At 47.9% G+C, this 16,640-nt stretch overlaps 1 protein-coding gene across 4 annotated transcripts in view; it reads right to left on the bottom strand.

Moving 5' to 3' along the window:
* Positions 1-870: 870 nt before the first annotated feature.
* The window catches only part of SUFU (SUFU negative regulator of hedgehog signaling), a 90,245-nt gene continuing 74,475 nt past the window's right edge, over positions 871-16,640 (bottom strand). For all 4 annotated transcript variants that reach the window (XM_085064957.1, XM_085064956.1, XM_085064958.1 and 1 more), the window contains 2 exons: positions 10,346-10,414; positions 871-7,212 (listed from right to left, as the gene is read on the bottom strand). In XM_085064957.1, the coding sequence (XP_084921083.1) occupies positions 7,123-7,212; positions 10,346-10,414 (159 nt within the window). In that variant the 3' untranslated portion in view covers positions 871-7,122. The remainder of the gene's footprint in view (positions 7,213-10,345; positions 10,415-16,640) is intronic.

Consider the following 16,640-nt stretch of genomic DNA (forward strand, 5'->3'; position numbering starts at 1 on the left):
TCCAAACTTCAAAGGAAAAGAAATCCTCACAGAAACCCTTTCCGCTGATTGCTCCCCTTTTGATGCAGGGTGGGCTGAGCTAACACCTGCAAAGAGCAAGTGCAAAACCTGCCTAAAGCTGGATTTTGGCTCGCCACACATCCTTTCCTTTCCTTTCCCTGTCACCCTTCCTCTGAGCACTGCGATCTCCCTTCTGCCCCGCCCAGATATTCCACCCTTTCTCTCTGGCCTTAGAGGCATTTATTACTGAGGAGTGTAAAAAGATTACTGCAAAATCGTTCTGCGTTACTGGGAAATCATTGCAACATTAGCTCAGTAATATTTTTTCATAAGTGTTTGCTGTGTCTTTTCTCCAACATATTCGGTCTCTGTGCACACACCCACACCCCCACAAATCCTGCTGAAGCCAGGAGGCACTTGGCAGAGGACAGGAACACGGACCTGACCTGACACTCACCCCAGCTCCCTCCTTCCTGTGCTGGTGGACGAGGTTGCCATCCCTTGGCCAACTGGCTGCATCCCTGGACCCATGTGCAAGCACTCCCCATTCCAGTTTGTCCAAATAGCATGAAAATCCTGGCTCTCGGGGCACTCAGGCTGCCTTGACTCACGGGCTTTTGCCAGCAGATGCTTATGGAAGATGCTGAACCTGGCAGGTCCTGGGACCAGTCCTTTTGCTGACTTTTTTTGGGGAAAAAGAAGATCCCTTTCCCTCCCACACTTGTACTCCAGAGATCTGGGCAAGAGACCCTGCTTCCCTGGGAGCAGGGGGAGAAGCTGTCAGTGAGGAGAAGGAGCTGCCAAAGGAGTCTCAGAGCCAAGCAGGAGAGTCAGTCCCACCGAGTCGCCTGCAGAGAAGGACACTGACAATTCTGCAAATACCTTTAATGCACTTAGAATACACGGGAGGAAAAAAAAGTTTAGTGATTCACAAAAATATTACAAAAAGTCACGTGCAGGCGAAACACACCCAGCACTGCAATAACAATGTAAGAATTTACATTAGAAACTAATATAAAATATTTAAAAACCTCTGCTAGTTTAGCTTTCTGTTTGTTTTTTGTCTTTTATAAAAAAAAGGAGGAGGGGAGAGGGAAGAAAGGCCATCTACAAGGTACTGGTACACCGGCTGCAGAAACACAGGCTCCTTCCAGCCCCGTTGGGAATGTCCTGGGGCTCCTCCATCCACATGACCCCCGTGCCTGCAGACCACACACACACACACAGACACACAGAAACACACATACTCGCCTGAAGCACTGAAAGGTTCACCTCAGGGCTGCAAGGGCAGCCCCAGCGGTCAGGGTTCGCTGTGGTCCCAGTCACCCATGTGTCCTCTGCCCTGGGAACCTTGCCTTTGCTCCAGGATTTGCTGAAACCATTCAGCACACAAAACAAGTAGCGTCCCCAGTGAGAGGCAAAACCTCCATCCCTTTAAAAAAAGGGAAAAGTTGGTGTGTCCAGCATGGGTTGGACAAGAGAAGGGTTTTGAAAGACTAAACTTGGGTTGAAGCATGACTGTGGCCAAAGTCAGACTACCAGGACTACAAGGCTGGATGGGTGCAAGAAGCATCCCAGTGCACGGGCAAGGGCATCACTACAAGCCCCTAGCGGGATGCTGCTTGCTTCCACAGGGCTGCAAATTCCCACTTTGGGGAAAGCCAAAAGCCCAGAGCCCCCAGCCCTTAATCAGTCCTTACCAGGACATGGCTACTCACACCCACCTCCCCTTCCTCAGCCCCCGTGGGTTTTGCATCCCGCTTGCTGCTGCAGGTAGAACAGCTCAGGAGCCTCATCAGCAGCACCACACAGCCCTTCTGCTCCCATCCTGCTCAGGGCATTGTCAACATGCCATGTTTCTGTAGGACCTACCGCACACGGTGACAGCTTGGTCCCTCCCACCCTCACTGCTGGTGCAGTGGAGTTTCCGGGCCGCACTTTCGCTGCAGTTGGGCCCCAGGGAAAGGAACAAAGGAGCCATTTTCATCTCCAGCCTCGTTGGGAGTGGAGAGAGAGGGCAGGAGAAAAGACCAGTGTTTGCAAAACACAACAATCGGCAGGAAATTTTCCTCTGGCTTTTTGAGGTTGGGGTTTTTTTCTCTCTCTTCCTCTTCTTAAAGAGGGCAGGCACAGCATCAGGAGAGTTTGAAAACAACCAGGCCCTGGCCAGCCACATCTGCCACATGCAGCCCTTCCTGGGCTGACTTTCCTCTCCTGCTATCAGGGCTTCATGAGCCAAATGGTGAATGATACTGTGGTCTTCCAGTGAGGTAAAGGGATGGGGCAGCTCCTTCACAGCAGACTAGAAATGATGCTTGTGAACTGATGTGCCACTTATGATGATTTTATGGTCCATCAGTGACTTTAGGGGAAACAGAATCATGGTAGAAATGAAGAGGTGGTGAAGCACGATACACGACAGGTTCACTGCCTGAGAGAGACAAGTCAATACGGGACCAGGTTTAAAACACATTTGCAACCTCAGGCCTATTCTCCATTTGAAATTTTGGACTCATGTCAAACACAAGGGTTGGGTTTTTTTGAAAGAAAAGAGAACAAGCAGACACTGCACAACAGGAAAAATGTTACAAAAATAGTAAGTTGAAATAGAGCTAGTTAGGTCGAGGGACCTAAATCCAGCTTTAAAATCTTGAGAGGTGAACCCCACAGACATATGTGGATTTTGAGATTGTTTTGGATACAGTCTGACTGCTGTGCAGGCTGGCATTTATCGATAGGGACAGATGCACAGAAAGGAATTCTTGGTTGCTCAACAGTTTGTCTGCCCTTGCAGCTTCACTCACAGGAAAAATTAAGGCACAATGTGTTCTCTCAAGGGAGGGCAGTCATTTGGAGGACCAAGTCCCTGGGAGGTGGAAGGGCTCTCCTGGTGCTGGAGCTCCTCTTCACCTGGCTGCCATGGAACAGGGGCTGAAGCCCACGACTGGACACAGAGGAGCCAGAAGGTGCAAGGCCATGCTCTGGTCTAGGGGAAAATTGGACACATAGCATTCTGGCCTGAAGCATTTCTCCCCACTTGACATGATGTTGCCTTGCCCTGGCCAGATACAAGCTGGAAAAGCAGGATATGGAATCTGTATGCCACCTAGGCACAGGGAAGAATCAAGCATTGCTTTCAAGTGTTTTGGGTTTTTTAGGAAATATATTTCTACTGCTCACAGATGAAAAGCAACACAACCCTCACTTCTTCCAAGACCATTTGATGACCTGATGGTGTAATTTCAAAAGCCATCCAAGAGCAACTGAATATTTGACGCAAAGAGCTTCAGAATATAATTTCAAATCACTGTTGGCCGTTCCATGCAGAGTAAAACCAATATATACTGTCTTCAAAGAATTAGACACAGCAGGAAACACCAATCTAAGCCACTGAAAATATGGTCACAGCAGCTACAAGACTGACTGCTCTGCTCAGATCACACCCTACATACTTTAATACTGAAATTATACATTCTTTGTCCTGTTTTTAATTAGAAATTGACAGAGAGTAGCCCTGGCTTTTAGGACTTCCTCTGTTTCAGAACTGCTGTCACATGTTGGGTTTTCAAGGCTCTTAATCTTTCCAAATATCCAAATTGACCTGCATTGCCAGATTTCTTCAGGAGAAAGAAAGCCTGTACTCCGTGCTTCTAAACTGCTTTCATTTCCATCCAGGTCACTGTCTTTAGCCAACACAAGCCTCACAGGTTTTGGTTCCATAAAAACCTGCTTCAGGCCTTCTACACACTCTAGAAAAAATCAGCACCAGTGGACCCACCATCTCAGCAGGTTTGAGCTAGAAAAACACCGCGGCATTTAGTAACACTGATACGCTTCCTTCTTTCAAACTACTTGCTCACTAAAATACAAATGTTTCTTTTCCATTTCCTTCACACACAGACATGTCCTCTTGCCCCAAGATGAAAATGTCCAAACTTCACATCTCATTTACTTGCCAATAAGTAAGCCTTTGGCACGGTTGCAAACTTGATGTGAATCGTGAGGGGATGTCCTGTGGGTGCCCAGCTCTTCGTGATACTGAGTAACTCCAGCTTTCTTACTCTTAGATAACTTGCTGAGAGGCAGTGACACGACCTGGGTGCTTAAGGGCTGACTTTCACCAGCTTCTCACAGTTGGTCTAACAATAAGAGACAGAATTCTATTTTAGCAGTTATTTGTCTAATATTTCCCTCCTTACCTAAATAGGAAGATTTCACTTCCTTCCCTTCAAGCCTTCCCCCCTCAATTGTTATCTGGCTACCAGCAAAGATCTGTGAGAAAGTGTCTCAGAAATAGAGATTTCTGGCATGCCACCTGTTCATAACTCAAATACACAGAACTATATATAAATACATGACATGGAACAAAAATACACACACACACACAAGGATACTGGGTGGATTATCGCATGCATTCAGCGTGCTCCCTCTGAAGTCAATGGAAACCCAGCCCAGAGTGTCTGATGAGAGTAAATACGGTGAGGAAAACACTTGCATGAGGAAGGCAGAACTGGAACACAAGCCAGCTTGGAGGAGGTGCTTTCCCTGCGTACAGCACCACATCCCTGTCGTGAAGGCTCAAAGAGTTCATAGGGCAGGAGGTCCCAAGCTTTCCAGATGTTTGTCAGAGCCCAGAGAGGGTCTGATGGACTTCTCTCTGCCCCATGCTGATCTCTGCAGGAACAGCAACAATTGACCTTCCAAATGTCCCTTCTCCACAAAGATGTGGATTTTAAGCTCCTTTTAATGAGAACTAGCATCTGGAAACAAGGAAGGGCAGCCAGCATCGTGGCAACAGGCCAGCTCTGCTGTAGCACCCCCAGCAAGCTCGTACAAGAGCATTCATGGGCTACTGTTGGATGGCTTTGGGACAAAATTGTAGTTGCTGCCCTTGCCTTTTCCCCACTGCCACAATCATCTGTTTGCCCATTATCTTGCAGTGGGACACTTGGGCATGTCATTTTTGAAGCTGGACTGGTAGGTTTTCATGCCACTTTCTCACCCACGCTGTCCCTTGCACATAGATCTACAGTGCAGAAGGGATGCTTACTGCTAACCAGGACAATGAAACTGGCCAAGAGATCCCACGGATGAATGCAGCCTGCCACAGCACAGAAATCACTCTGGCTGGCACATGCAGATATCTGAAAGTTTGTTCTTTCACAGCAGGATTTTAAGATGATCCTCTGAGTTCAGACAAAATGACAAACTCATTTACATGTAAATTGCTTTCGTAGCTTTGCAGAAAGGAAGGTTCTGCCGAGCAGTGTTGGACCCTGCATTTGGCCTGCCTTAAATTATAATATAAAAACAATTATAATAATACAAATATTACTTTGTACACAAAGCACGCCCTCCCCTGCAAACCCTGGCATGCTTCGGTAGGTCCTACAGCCCTCTAGTCAATAGTCACCCTCTCTGCACAGAGAGACATTGAGTGACTTGCCTGAGGCCACAGAGGAATTCTGTAGCAAGTCCAAGGAAAGCTTTGTGGCTCCTAGCTCTGCTTCTTGACCAACATTAACCAGCCTCAAATATATGCAAAAAACATCAAAGCTGACTGTGCTGGGAAGAAATTAAATCAGAAAACAAACAGAAAACCAACCGCGGGGTACTGTGAGGCCCCCTGGACTTTGCTGTTTGATCAGGGGAGTTAAGTGTTAAAAGCTTTTGTTATACTTGTATTAGGATCACACAGCAATTGCGCATAAACCACCAAGTTATCTTGCAGGCAGAAAGGGGTGGAAGGAAAGCTGCACCTCCCCTGACAAGGAGTGAAGAGTTGTCACCAAAAGACAATGGGCAGAGGAAGGCTGGGGAATATGCATCAGAAACAACCTGCAGCAGCAGCAGGGGGTAAAGCCTGCGGTGGTTTGCTGCAGCATATCCACAGGGCCAGCAGCTGATGCAGAGACACAACCTGGCACTGCAGAGACCAGCTCCTCTGCACACATTTTGCTCCAAGGAGGAAGCCACAGGGATCTAGAGAGAGTGTCTTTTCAAACTGGTTTTGATGCTTTACAATTCAAACCTATCTGAAGGAGGAAGGTCAGCAACAAGAGCCACCACAGCGATGCCAGAGGGGAAAATGGAGCTGCACTAGGGTACAACCCTGCTGGAACAGGAAGAATACTTGGTTTTATTGAGGCTGAGTCTCCTCTCTGCTATGCCAGGGCAGCAGAGATCTCCACTTCATATGCTTTCAAGCAGCCCCCTGATCCTGCAGAGCTGCTGAAGTTGTCCCTGTGAACAAATAATCCTTTCTAGCTTCTCAAATTCTGTACAATAGCGAGGAAAAAATACTTGACAGTATCTCTTTAAAGATAAACACACTGTAAACAGGAGATCTCCCCCGCCCCGGTAGCTTTCTTCCTCCTGCTTGTGCAAAACCAGAGGTTGCGACCTTCCCTGGGGTTCAGGCACAAGGACAGGATGCACGAGAATAAAGTTGCCTCTGTTTGCAGTGATACCATAGCTAATAGCACCAAGACCAACACTTAAAACATGCCTAATTTGAGGGCAGGGAGGATCTGGATTTGTTTTTCTTGACTGAACTAGAAAGTTCATCTTTAAATCTGTTCAGCTTCAAGCATGTGAGCTTTTGGCCTCCTTTAAACAGGGGAAATACCATTCCGTTTCTGAAAAGAAAAAAAAATAGCACATGGAAGAACAGTTCTGCAGTCAGTAAAAGTTTGGCTAACAAAAGGACTCCAGAGTCACGTAAAGAACATTTAATCCATGGATTATAGGCTCGCACCTGGCAGAAATGTATGTGTAAATACAGGCGTGCAGAGCGTCTACACCCTGGGCTAAGGCAGAGGGGAGTTCTGCAGCTAGGAGAGAGAAAGGATTCTTACTACTAATTTTCATAGTTAAATATTTCTCACTCGCACTCACACATACGCAGGCTGTTCCCAGAGAGTTCAGCCTTGGGAAGGATAAAGGAAAGGGCTCAGTTCGGTCTGGGCTGGTGCTGAGTAGCTCCTCTTCTGTTTGCAGTGGTTGTGCAGCAAACTCTTTTTATTTGCAGGCAGAGTTTTTACTGCATTAATTATCCTGTGAGTCACTGGGTAATGGACAGTAACTTGGCTCTCCCAGTTGTTAGAAGAGTGTAATTCAGCTCTAATGCAGTGGGTTGTCGAACACGGCATCTGGCAAGATGGAAACTTTCAGTTTCTTTTCAGGCCAGCTGTATTCCTTTGGAAGTTTAAACTGTAAGACAGTAAAGAGAACCAGTTAATGCGTATCACTGCAATCTGCACAAAAAAAATAAAATTGTTGCAAAGGCAGGCAGCCCCATGTTATTATTATTTTTTTAAACAAGAGGCCACTAAGAAAACATTTCCCCATCAGTATGTTTTGGACAGTAATGGACATTAGATAATGTGGCTTGTCTCAGCTGCCAAAGTAAAGTTCTGAGCTTTCAGCCCAAGTGCTGTTTATTTCATCAGACAAATTTTGGAGTGTTTCTGCCCCTATCACCATTTTCCCTTCTCAGCCTCTCTGAAGATTTGCAGAAGTGTCTTCCCTCCTATCTGACCATGTCCCTCTCCCTTCACCCAGCCCAGCCCCTACAGCCCACATTTGCTTTAAAGGGAGACTTAAAGCAGCTCTCAAATCCCTGCTCATTCAGAGTGGAATGAGGACAGCTCTGCTGGGTGACAAGCAAACTGTACTGCCCAGGCTGGGGAGAGCCAGTGTGCCTGCACAGCATTCCTGCTCCAGTCCTTCCCACCTCTGGCACAAAGGCCTCATGCTCACACAGGCACTCAGCTGCTCAGGCTGTTTTGCAAACACAAGTTGAAGCACACAGGACAGAGATTTTTTTGCCCCAGTCTGGTTTACACAGCATTGTCTGGGGCCAATGTTTCCCAAACAAGGCAACATCCACTCTGATGCCACTCCTTAGGCTAGGAAGTCATCCCAACATCAACCCAAACACAACCATGCAGGGACAGAGCTCCAAGGAGCCTTACTGCCAATCCTCACAATGACCAGTGCCCAAGCATTCACACAGGTCTCTCAAACACAGCTCTGGGGTGTGGGGGGAGGTGAGGAGTGGAATCTCTTAGGCTACAAATCTGCCCCATCTGCAGCTGAATGGCAACCAGTTCTGCATAGGCATTTCACACAATCCCAGTGCCCAGCCCGAGGACCCAAAACACATGGGTAGAGGAAGGCTGGAGAATATGCATCAGCTCTGGAAGCCTGTTTGAAGGATCATTTTGTTTTCAAAACTGCACTGCACTCACAGTGTTACACTGCAATACTCCCTGACACCCCAATGGGACTGCCAGGGAGGAGTCTCATGGGGACTCAACACCACCAGAGACAATCTGAACTGGAGGTGGCTTATTCAGAATGGTTATGGATACAGTGGTCTTCTCCTAGTAGAGTCCTCAGACCCAGGCCAGCAGCACTGTAGGCTTCCCAGGGGCTGTTTGAATCAGAGTTGGTACAAGGGGACAGCAACCTGCAAATCATCTGTGTTTATCCAATTACTTGCCTTGCTTCCTGTAAGCACCCTGCTTCTGATGGACATTAACACAGGCTCAGTGTGAGGTTCCTGCAAAAGGAGATCCCCTCCAACTGCCTGCTCCACAGCAAGGGTGTCTCTAACATGAATTTGCTCCTGACCTTGCTTCACTTGCAGCTGCCCAAGAGGGCAACCTGCAGTTGGTACCCATTGACCTTAATATGCTGCGTTGGTGGTTCACAGTCTGACCCATGATTTGAGGGTACAGCTGGAGGATCCTTCAGGATAGAGGCTACCATAAACTCCTGTTCATTATCCTCTAGGAAACAAACAGCTCAAGTCCCATTTATGTTTTTTTATAAACTCAAGCCCTGTGTATAGCTTGCACCATGTAATCTACTGGACCTGCACGGCCCAGGGAATTCTGAGTTCACTGTCTAGGGCACGTGAACAGCATGCTAAAGATACTCAGACAGATTATTTCACTTAATTTCACTTAGCACAGGTGGCTCTTCATGCAGCAAAGGAAAAACTCACAGCGCTTCGTTCTACCACATGAACATCATCAGCAACAGTCACGGCTGCTGAGGAATGCTTTCAGTTGGCCCAACCCGGGATCCTGCAAGTTACAATTCCTTGGAGGAATCTGGATGCTGAAAGATCACATTTCATCTCAAGTATTTTCCTTTTTATAAACAGCAGTGGTTCCAAAGCAATCCTCTTGGAGAAGTCATCCTTTGCATTTGTTTGTTTTTCACTTTTTATTCAGCAAAGTCACAGCGAGTCGGAACCAAACACCCGGTCGCTGTGCCAGGAGCTGCCATGCTCTTTGCCTCAGCGGACGGCGAAGGAACATGAGCCTTCCAAAGCCTTCACTAAAGGGCCTTCAAACCAAAGTGCTCCTGGGCTTCCATGTCACTAGCAAAAATGAGCTTTGGATTAGGTTTAACTGGATAAAAGCCGGCCTGAAAGTCACTGCACAGCCAGCAGCGTGCTCCCCTCACTCACACAGTGAAGAACACCCTGGCATTAACTCAACTCTGGATTAAACAATTAGAGCCCTGAGATTTTCCTGGGGGAGGGGAGCAGAGCAAGGGATGGGAGGGCTGCTGTACAAGCCAAGGAAAGTTTCTTTAGAGTCTGCAGGGAGCTGTAAAAAATGGGATTAAAAATATTACATGTCATTTCTGCCACTGCTCTTTGAAGTCAAGCAGAATATTTATATGGCATGCATGGGAGACGGGGTGTTAAATGTTCCCCAGGAAGAGATCACATGGCAGTGGGAAGTTTATTACCAGCTTTATAAAGCTCCCCTGGCTGTTGCTGTAATGCTTCCAGGCTGGTGATGGTCCTTCGCACACCGTGCAGGGCCAGCAGGTGAAGGCCAAGTAGCAGATGTGAAACAGTCCCGCCTGCTTACTAAACCCAAAAAAGGAGGCCCTTACAACAGATTTTTCAAAAGTAAATGTGCTGCTACTACTTTCAGGCTTTCTGAAAGCAGAGAAGATGATATGCTAGGGTCTGCTGGTGAGGACACTACCTACGCATGGCATGGAGGAAACCCTGTCACCTGGACCAGGGACTGCACTGCTTTGATTCAGGGTGCTCAGATACCCTGTTGGGAAGGATACTGGTAGAAATGAAAATGCAGAGTCTCCCTTAATACCTATCCCTGTCTTGTATTTCTTGCAATCCCTTCTCTCAGTGCCTCAGTAGTTCACAGAGATGCAAAGTTTTAGCATGGCCTCAAGTCTATGGATGGGGCAGGGCTGCAGCCTGCAAGCTGAGGGGAGGATCAAAGGCAAGCTGCAGGATGGGCTCAGTGCTCTAGGACAGTACATGGAAGATGCAGGAATGATGCAGCCTTACTTCCTCTGGAGAGTTCAGATCTTCTAAATCTTCCAGCATTCTCTCTACGAACTCTTCGGTCAATAGAATCTGCAAAGGAAATACAGCAGTTTACATCTTTACGCTCTCAGTTTTAGCTAATTGCCAAGGAACAGCATAACTTATGCACAGAGCAGACTGTACCAACTCACTCCTTCCCCTACGTCCTTCTTTCCCACAATACGAAGGTTTGAGGGCAAGGAGCTCCTAACTTCGTCTTCCACCCCAACCACTGAAAAAAATGTTGAAATTATACAGCAATCTTTTTTGACCCTCAATTATCTTGCTCAGTCTAAAATTAGAGGCTCAGTTTTAGACAGAAAGAGTGGGGAAGGAGAAAAAAGGGTCAAGATAACAACTGTTGGAGAGACAGTGGGAGACAGCCACTTTCATCTGATCCATTGAAGTTAAGCTCACAGTTTAATCAGGAAACAGCAACATAGGAAAAGCTGGGGACCCATACAGAGCTGGTGCTCCAGGCACAGGGAAGGGCCTGACCCCAGTACAACACACTGTCCACATGAACCAGATGCTGGGTATGGGAGGTGCTCCCAGAGGTGCCCATGTAAGGCACCCCCATGTTGTGATGGCACATGCCCATCCTGTGTGCCCATGCTGGGAAAGCTTTTGGCTCATCTCAAAGCCAGGCTGGCAAGCGTGAAGCAGTCACAGAAAACAGCTGCTGTCAAGTCAAAAGTCTCAGATGAGGACCACAACCCCAGCTCCATGGAGTCCCCCAAGTCACAGAAACCAGAGACATCACGGGGGAAATTAGCCCCGGGAATTCAAGCAGAGGAACTCCCACCCTCTTTAAAAAAACACGTGATAGGCAAAAGCAAACACATCCTGCCCTCTTCACAACAGCCGCAAAGGCCAGAGCTCCAGGCAGGACAGCTGGCTTGGCACAGGAGCAGAGACGGCAGCACAGGACCAGGCAAACATCCCCACGCAGTGAGGGGGCCTTGGAGAAGCATTCCTGGGTGTTAGGTTGCAGCAGCATCCAGTGGATTATTATTCCCATTTTAGCCTACAGGTTTGTTTCTTTCCCCCTGCTCCTCCTTTCCTTCCTCTGATCCACCCTTTCCTCCATCTCTGGCATTACTTTCCACCCAAAAGAGCCCACCATTCCCATGCCCCCTTTCCCTGAGCCCTCCCTTTCCCTGTTCTTCCCAGCCATGAGCCCTGTGCTCCAGAGAAGGGACTGCTCTAGCACCAAACAGTGGTGGAGCTAAGTGCCCTGCTGCACTGCTCTCCATCTCACATCTGGAAAAGGGGCAGCCAGACTGTCCGTGCAGGAAGCCAACCTCCCTAGTAACACCAATGGAGAGCGAGTGACTGCCAGGATGCCATGGGCAAGTGGAAGCCTCTGGGCTCCATTTTGGCAACACATAAGCAGGACTATTGGACAAAAAAAATAAAGGGAAGACTCTGGTCTCCCTTCCTTCTTTTGCTGGGCAAGAGAAGAGATCCAAAAACCACCAAATCCAAATCCAAGGCATCTGCAGTCCTCTCCCCTCAACATTGCCATACTGCCAGTACACACAGATTTCCTGCGGGATGAGGGAACCACAACCTCCCCTCTCCACTACATTCATCTCTTAACTTAGCTTCAACCTGCAGCAAACGCCAGGCCAGGGTTTATGACCAAGCTGGTCAGCATGAATGCAAGCACCTTTACCAGGCCTTTCTGATCAAACCTCGAGCCTGAAAAAACTGCTTCAGCTTGGAGCCAGGAGCTTGCTGCTTTGGACAGGACTCTGCAACCTGGCACCAATCTGCAGACTGGCAAGCTGAGGAACATTGCACTGAAACACGCAGTGCCACCGCAAACTGCTGCAGTCTCCTTGCAGGGGCCTGCAACTCTTCTGCCTGTTGAACTGGAGCCACTCATTTGCTGACTGTTTGCAGGAGGAGGGAGAAGTCTGTCCCTGTCAGAGGCAGGAGGGCAACCTGATCGCTCAGCTCAGGAGGAAGGGCTGGGTGGGGAGCTGGGGCTCTGCACCGAGTGGATCGCTTTCTGCGGAGGTGCAGTCTGCAGTGGGGTGAGGGAATGAAAACAATTTGGCAGACATCAAAATCTACAGAACAGCCGGAAAAAGGAGGAGGAATTGGTATTCACAGCAATCAGGCCAGGAGGAAATGAATATTCAGCCATCCACGGATGAGCAAAAATGCCAGAGGTTGGGATGAGTGAGAGAGCAGGAATGAGGAGCTGTAGCTTTGGCAGGGAGACTAGAAGACAAGCGCAGCAGGAGGACCCCTGGGCACTCCCAAGGTGTCACAGGCAGGAGAGAAATGAGAGCCATGTGTGCAAGGCAGCCAGCTGCTCTGAGGCTGTAGGAAAACAAAACAGGGTATGCAAGGGTAAACAGCAAGGGGTGGAGAGAATGAAGGAGGGGACAGGTCAGGTCTTGGCTAGGGACAAAGCTACGTGGAGCACTGTGCCTAGCACTGAAACTGGGGTGCAATGCCTTAAGATGGCTGAGCCCATCTGCAGCTCACTGCCCTCTCTCAGTGAATTTTGGTAATCCAGCTGAAAAAAAGCACAAATTCCACTGATGTACTGAGCTGAACTGGCTCCCTGAAAGGTCTGACAAGTGGAGTGAAACAGGAGACCACAGCTCAGCTCAGCTGTGTTTAGGGGCTCAAAGCAATGGCAGCCTGCTCTGTGCAGAACATGAAGAAAGATCACAGTGCCTTCTGCAAGCCCTGCATGGACAGTTAACTTTGGTGGAGGGCAGGCGTCACAGGCTGCAATGACAAACTACTGCAGTGACATTCACACACACAGTGTGTCTCTCAGAGCCTGTCCTTTACAGCCCAAGTCAGAAAAAACCCCACCCGAAATCCTACTACCCCACACTGCTGGTGAGACCTGCCTTCCTTCCTGGAGAAGCAGGAAGAATCCAAAGTGCAGGTGTAACCGAATGTACAAGCAGCCATGTCCCTCAACACAGCAAACTGGCACTCTTGAGGCTCTCCTGAGCATGCAGGGGGAAGGCATGTGCCGGCAGCACACCAACTGCTTAAGAGGGCTTGGAAGCAAGAAGTATTGCCATCCTGGATTCGCGTCTAGACAAGATTTCTCCTGTTAGAAGTAACCCAATCAAAATGGCCCAAGAGCACTATGGTCTGTGCTCATACATAGATCAAGCTACCATCCCCACCTGCAATCAGCAAAACCACCTTTGTGATGGTGAGTGAGTCTTATGGAGAAGAATGAGAATAAATCCAATCCTGTCTCAGTGCCCCTCACTCACAATATTTCACGTTTCCAGTTCTTGTAGCATGCCTGCTCCTGCACAGTATGATACCCCATTATATTAACACACACACACGTTGTATGTGCATGATATTAAAGGTGACATTCCCAGCAAATAAACATGACAGACTGCCATTGCTCTAGGCACCTAATTTAATTTCCTCTGGGATTTAAACCTTAGAAGCTCAAATTAAACAAATAGGCCCCACTCACTTTATACTTCAGAACTGAATCTAGAGTTTTCCTCTGATGCTGTTGACTGATCTTATCAACAGGACACTGCACAGAGATCACAATGATGAAGCAGCTTATTCCCTTCCCAAAGGAAAACAGAGCCCCGCTGTTGTGCTGCAGCCATGGGAAAAGCTGATGCAATCTGGAGGGCAAACGAAGCCATCCCATGTGCACTGAACAAGCCTCTTCTCCCATGAAATCTCTCGGCTGGTGCTGAGGAAGCAAGGGAGCAGTCCCAAGCAGGTGTCCTGGGTGCTGCAGCAGCCCAGTGCTCGCAGCGTGTTTTCATAGCCCTGTGCAAACACCCAGCCTGCCAAAGCTGGTCACAGGGTGCAGCTCAGCCTGTGCAATGGCTGTTTGCAGTATGAACAGTGAATGGCCTTGCCAGCCAGCTGTGGGTATCTGAAACATCTCCTTGGGTGCTGCACAGTCCTGCTCACACCAGGATCTCCCGGACCTGACCTGGAGAGGCCTGGACACGTGCTAAACCATTGCCAGCAGATCTGGATTCCATTTGCTGTGTGTTTTGTGGCACTGAGTCATGCTACAGATGCTCAGAAGAGAACAACTAGCCAGAAGGTAAGTCCCTGTTTTCTATCACAGGTACCTACCACACAGCTGAGGTCCGAAGTTTGGGTTCTCACCACTTCACTAACAGCTGCAAATGTCCAGACATGTTACAGAACACCAGGCTAGGCTGTCTCATTCAGGTGGATGTGCTTAGGGAACACATGCTGTCTCCCTCTCGTGGCAAGTCTTACCTGAGCTTGCTGAAATCTACTTCTTACCTACAGGGCTCATCTATGGGTCACCTGAAAGACTTTGTGTTGGAAGCTTTCATATCCACAGCTGGCTGAGAAATCTGTATGGTGACTTGTTACAGGTACACGGCTGCAGGCATATGAAAACAGATGAAATCTAAAAGTGTACACAAGATCATGGGCCTCCAGATGACTTCAGCTGACTTTGAAAGCAACTGGTGCTTAGTAAAACATTAAAGACTTTATACTCAGCTTACAGGTACCACCCCACAGTTAACACCCCATCTCTCACTACAGGGTTCAACACTGCCATGCGAGATTGAAATTCTCAGCTCAGGAAAGGCTGCTGGGGACAGAGGTCACACCAATGTTGAATGCCTGGCACAGCTGGCAAGACTTCGGTCAAGGAAGACTCTCAGAGTCTGAGCTAAGAATTGAGTAGCAGCTCTGCCCAACTTAAGGAAACATGCTTTGTCCAGGGAAAAACACAAGCAAATGGTCAAGCTGCAATGAAGCAGAGGCTTTCACTGATAATACTCTATTTCCTTGCCTGCCTAGGAAAAAACCAAACAATCACACACTTTGCCCTAGTGCTCTGTTTGCATTAAACACTGCTCATTGCTTTTCTAGCAGGTTTGTCAAAGAGAGGAAACCATGTTTTATTAGTCCTGGACTTAGTACAGAGCTGGCCTATATATCCACCCAGAGAAGGTTAGGACACATTGCAATAAACCCCTATGTAAACCACACCTACTCTTCTAAGAAACTCTTCATCCATTGGGTGCTATGCCAGGAACAGGCGGAACAGTTGTATCCTAAACCAAATAATCTGTTATATCTGCAAACATCCAGCAACTTTTAGGAGTCCTTTGCCCTGAAAATGTTTCAGCTTAATTCTTGCTGGCAGCACAGCAAAAAGTTAAAGTGTGTCAGCCCTTCCCACTGATATTTCCACCAATAAAATCCCGTGATGAGCCATATGTTAAACCACAGGCAGCCCCAGCCCACCTCTCTGCTCTCCCCTTGACCTGGCCTTCTTTGCACTGCTTTGCTCACACTGCAAGTGGTTTAGGGCAGAGGCTTTGTCACATCATTGTTATAGGTCAGGCCAGCTCTGACACTGCCTGAAAAGACCACCTTGCTGCCTGAATCCATCACAGCTCTCATTACAGCCTCAAAGGTAGCAACATTGCAACAAACACCTCTGATGGGAAATTCCACTGCTCTTCCGGGACATTGACAATCCCTCTTGTAAAGGAGAAACATCCACTCACAGATGCCTCAGGGATGCTATTGCTTCACACCATGATGTTACAATCCCAGAAGAGGAAGTATAGGATGACACTGAAAGATTTTGACCTTGTGGGATCTCTCCATGATATTCCCAGTCACAGGCTGATCCTGAGAACCTAAGCTCCTTAGAGCCCAGGCTGATGAGATCTGTCATGCAGACAAGGCTTCTTTGATTCAAAACATAAAATTTGGCTCAGTTGGGGAAAGGGCTGACAAGGGAGCCAAGATAACAGGCAATTCCAATTCTTTCAGAGAGAAAAATTAAAGGAAGAACAGGCATTTCAAGGAATACACTAAGTGGGTGGAAGACAACCTACACAAAGTAGCCAAAATGGAGTTTGAGTGGCAAGGGAGGGGCATTAGGTGGTAGGATAGACAGTCAGTCAGATTAAGAAGGATGAAAGAACTTGACTCATCCAAAACTAGCCTGGACAAAGCACTAGAGAACATGTTCCAGGAGGGTTGACATGGGGAGGATCATCATGTTCTAATGGTGCATTTCTACCCTAGGCTAAGTGTCTCCCAGCGTCTCATTCAGCTGTGACAGAGAAGAACACAAAGGGATAATGCAATAAGATTTTGGGGAGTGTTTGGGGAATGTGATAAATTTACTGGAAAACTGTTAGCTTAGATTTCCAAGACCTGCTCAAGAATTTGGGGGAAGCCACTCAAAAGATTCTGAAAAAAACTTCCATGAGTAGACACATAAAACTGCTTTGGAGAAGAG

The sequence above is a fragment of the Lichenostomus cassidix genome, chromosome 6 (genome assembly GCF_008360975.1).
Source record: "Lichenostomus cassidix isolate B80296 chromosome 6, HeHo_3.0, whole genome shotgun sequence".
In the NCBI taxonomy this organism is placed as follows: Eukaryota; Metazoa; Chordata; class Aves; order Passeriformes; family Meliphagidae; genus Lichenostomus; species Lichenostomus cassidix.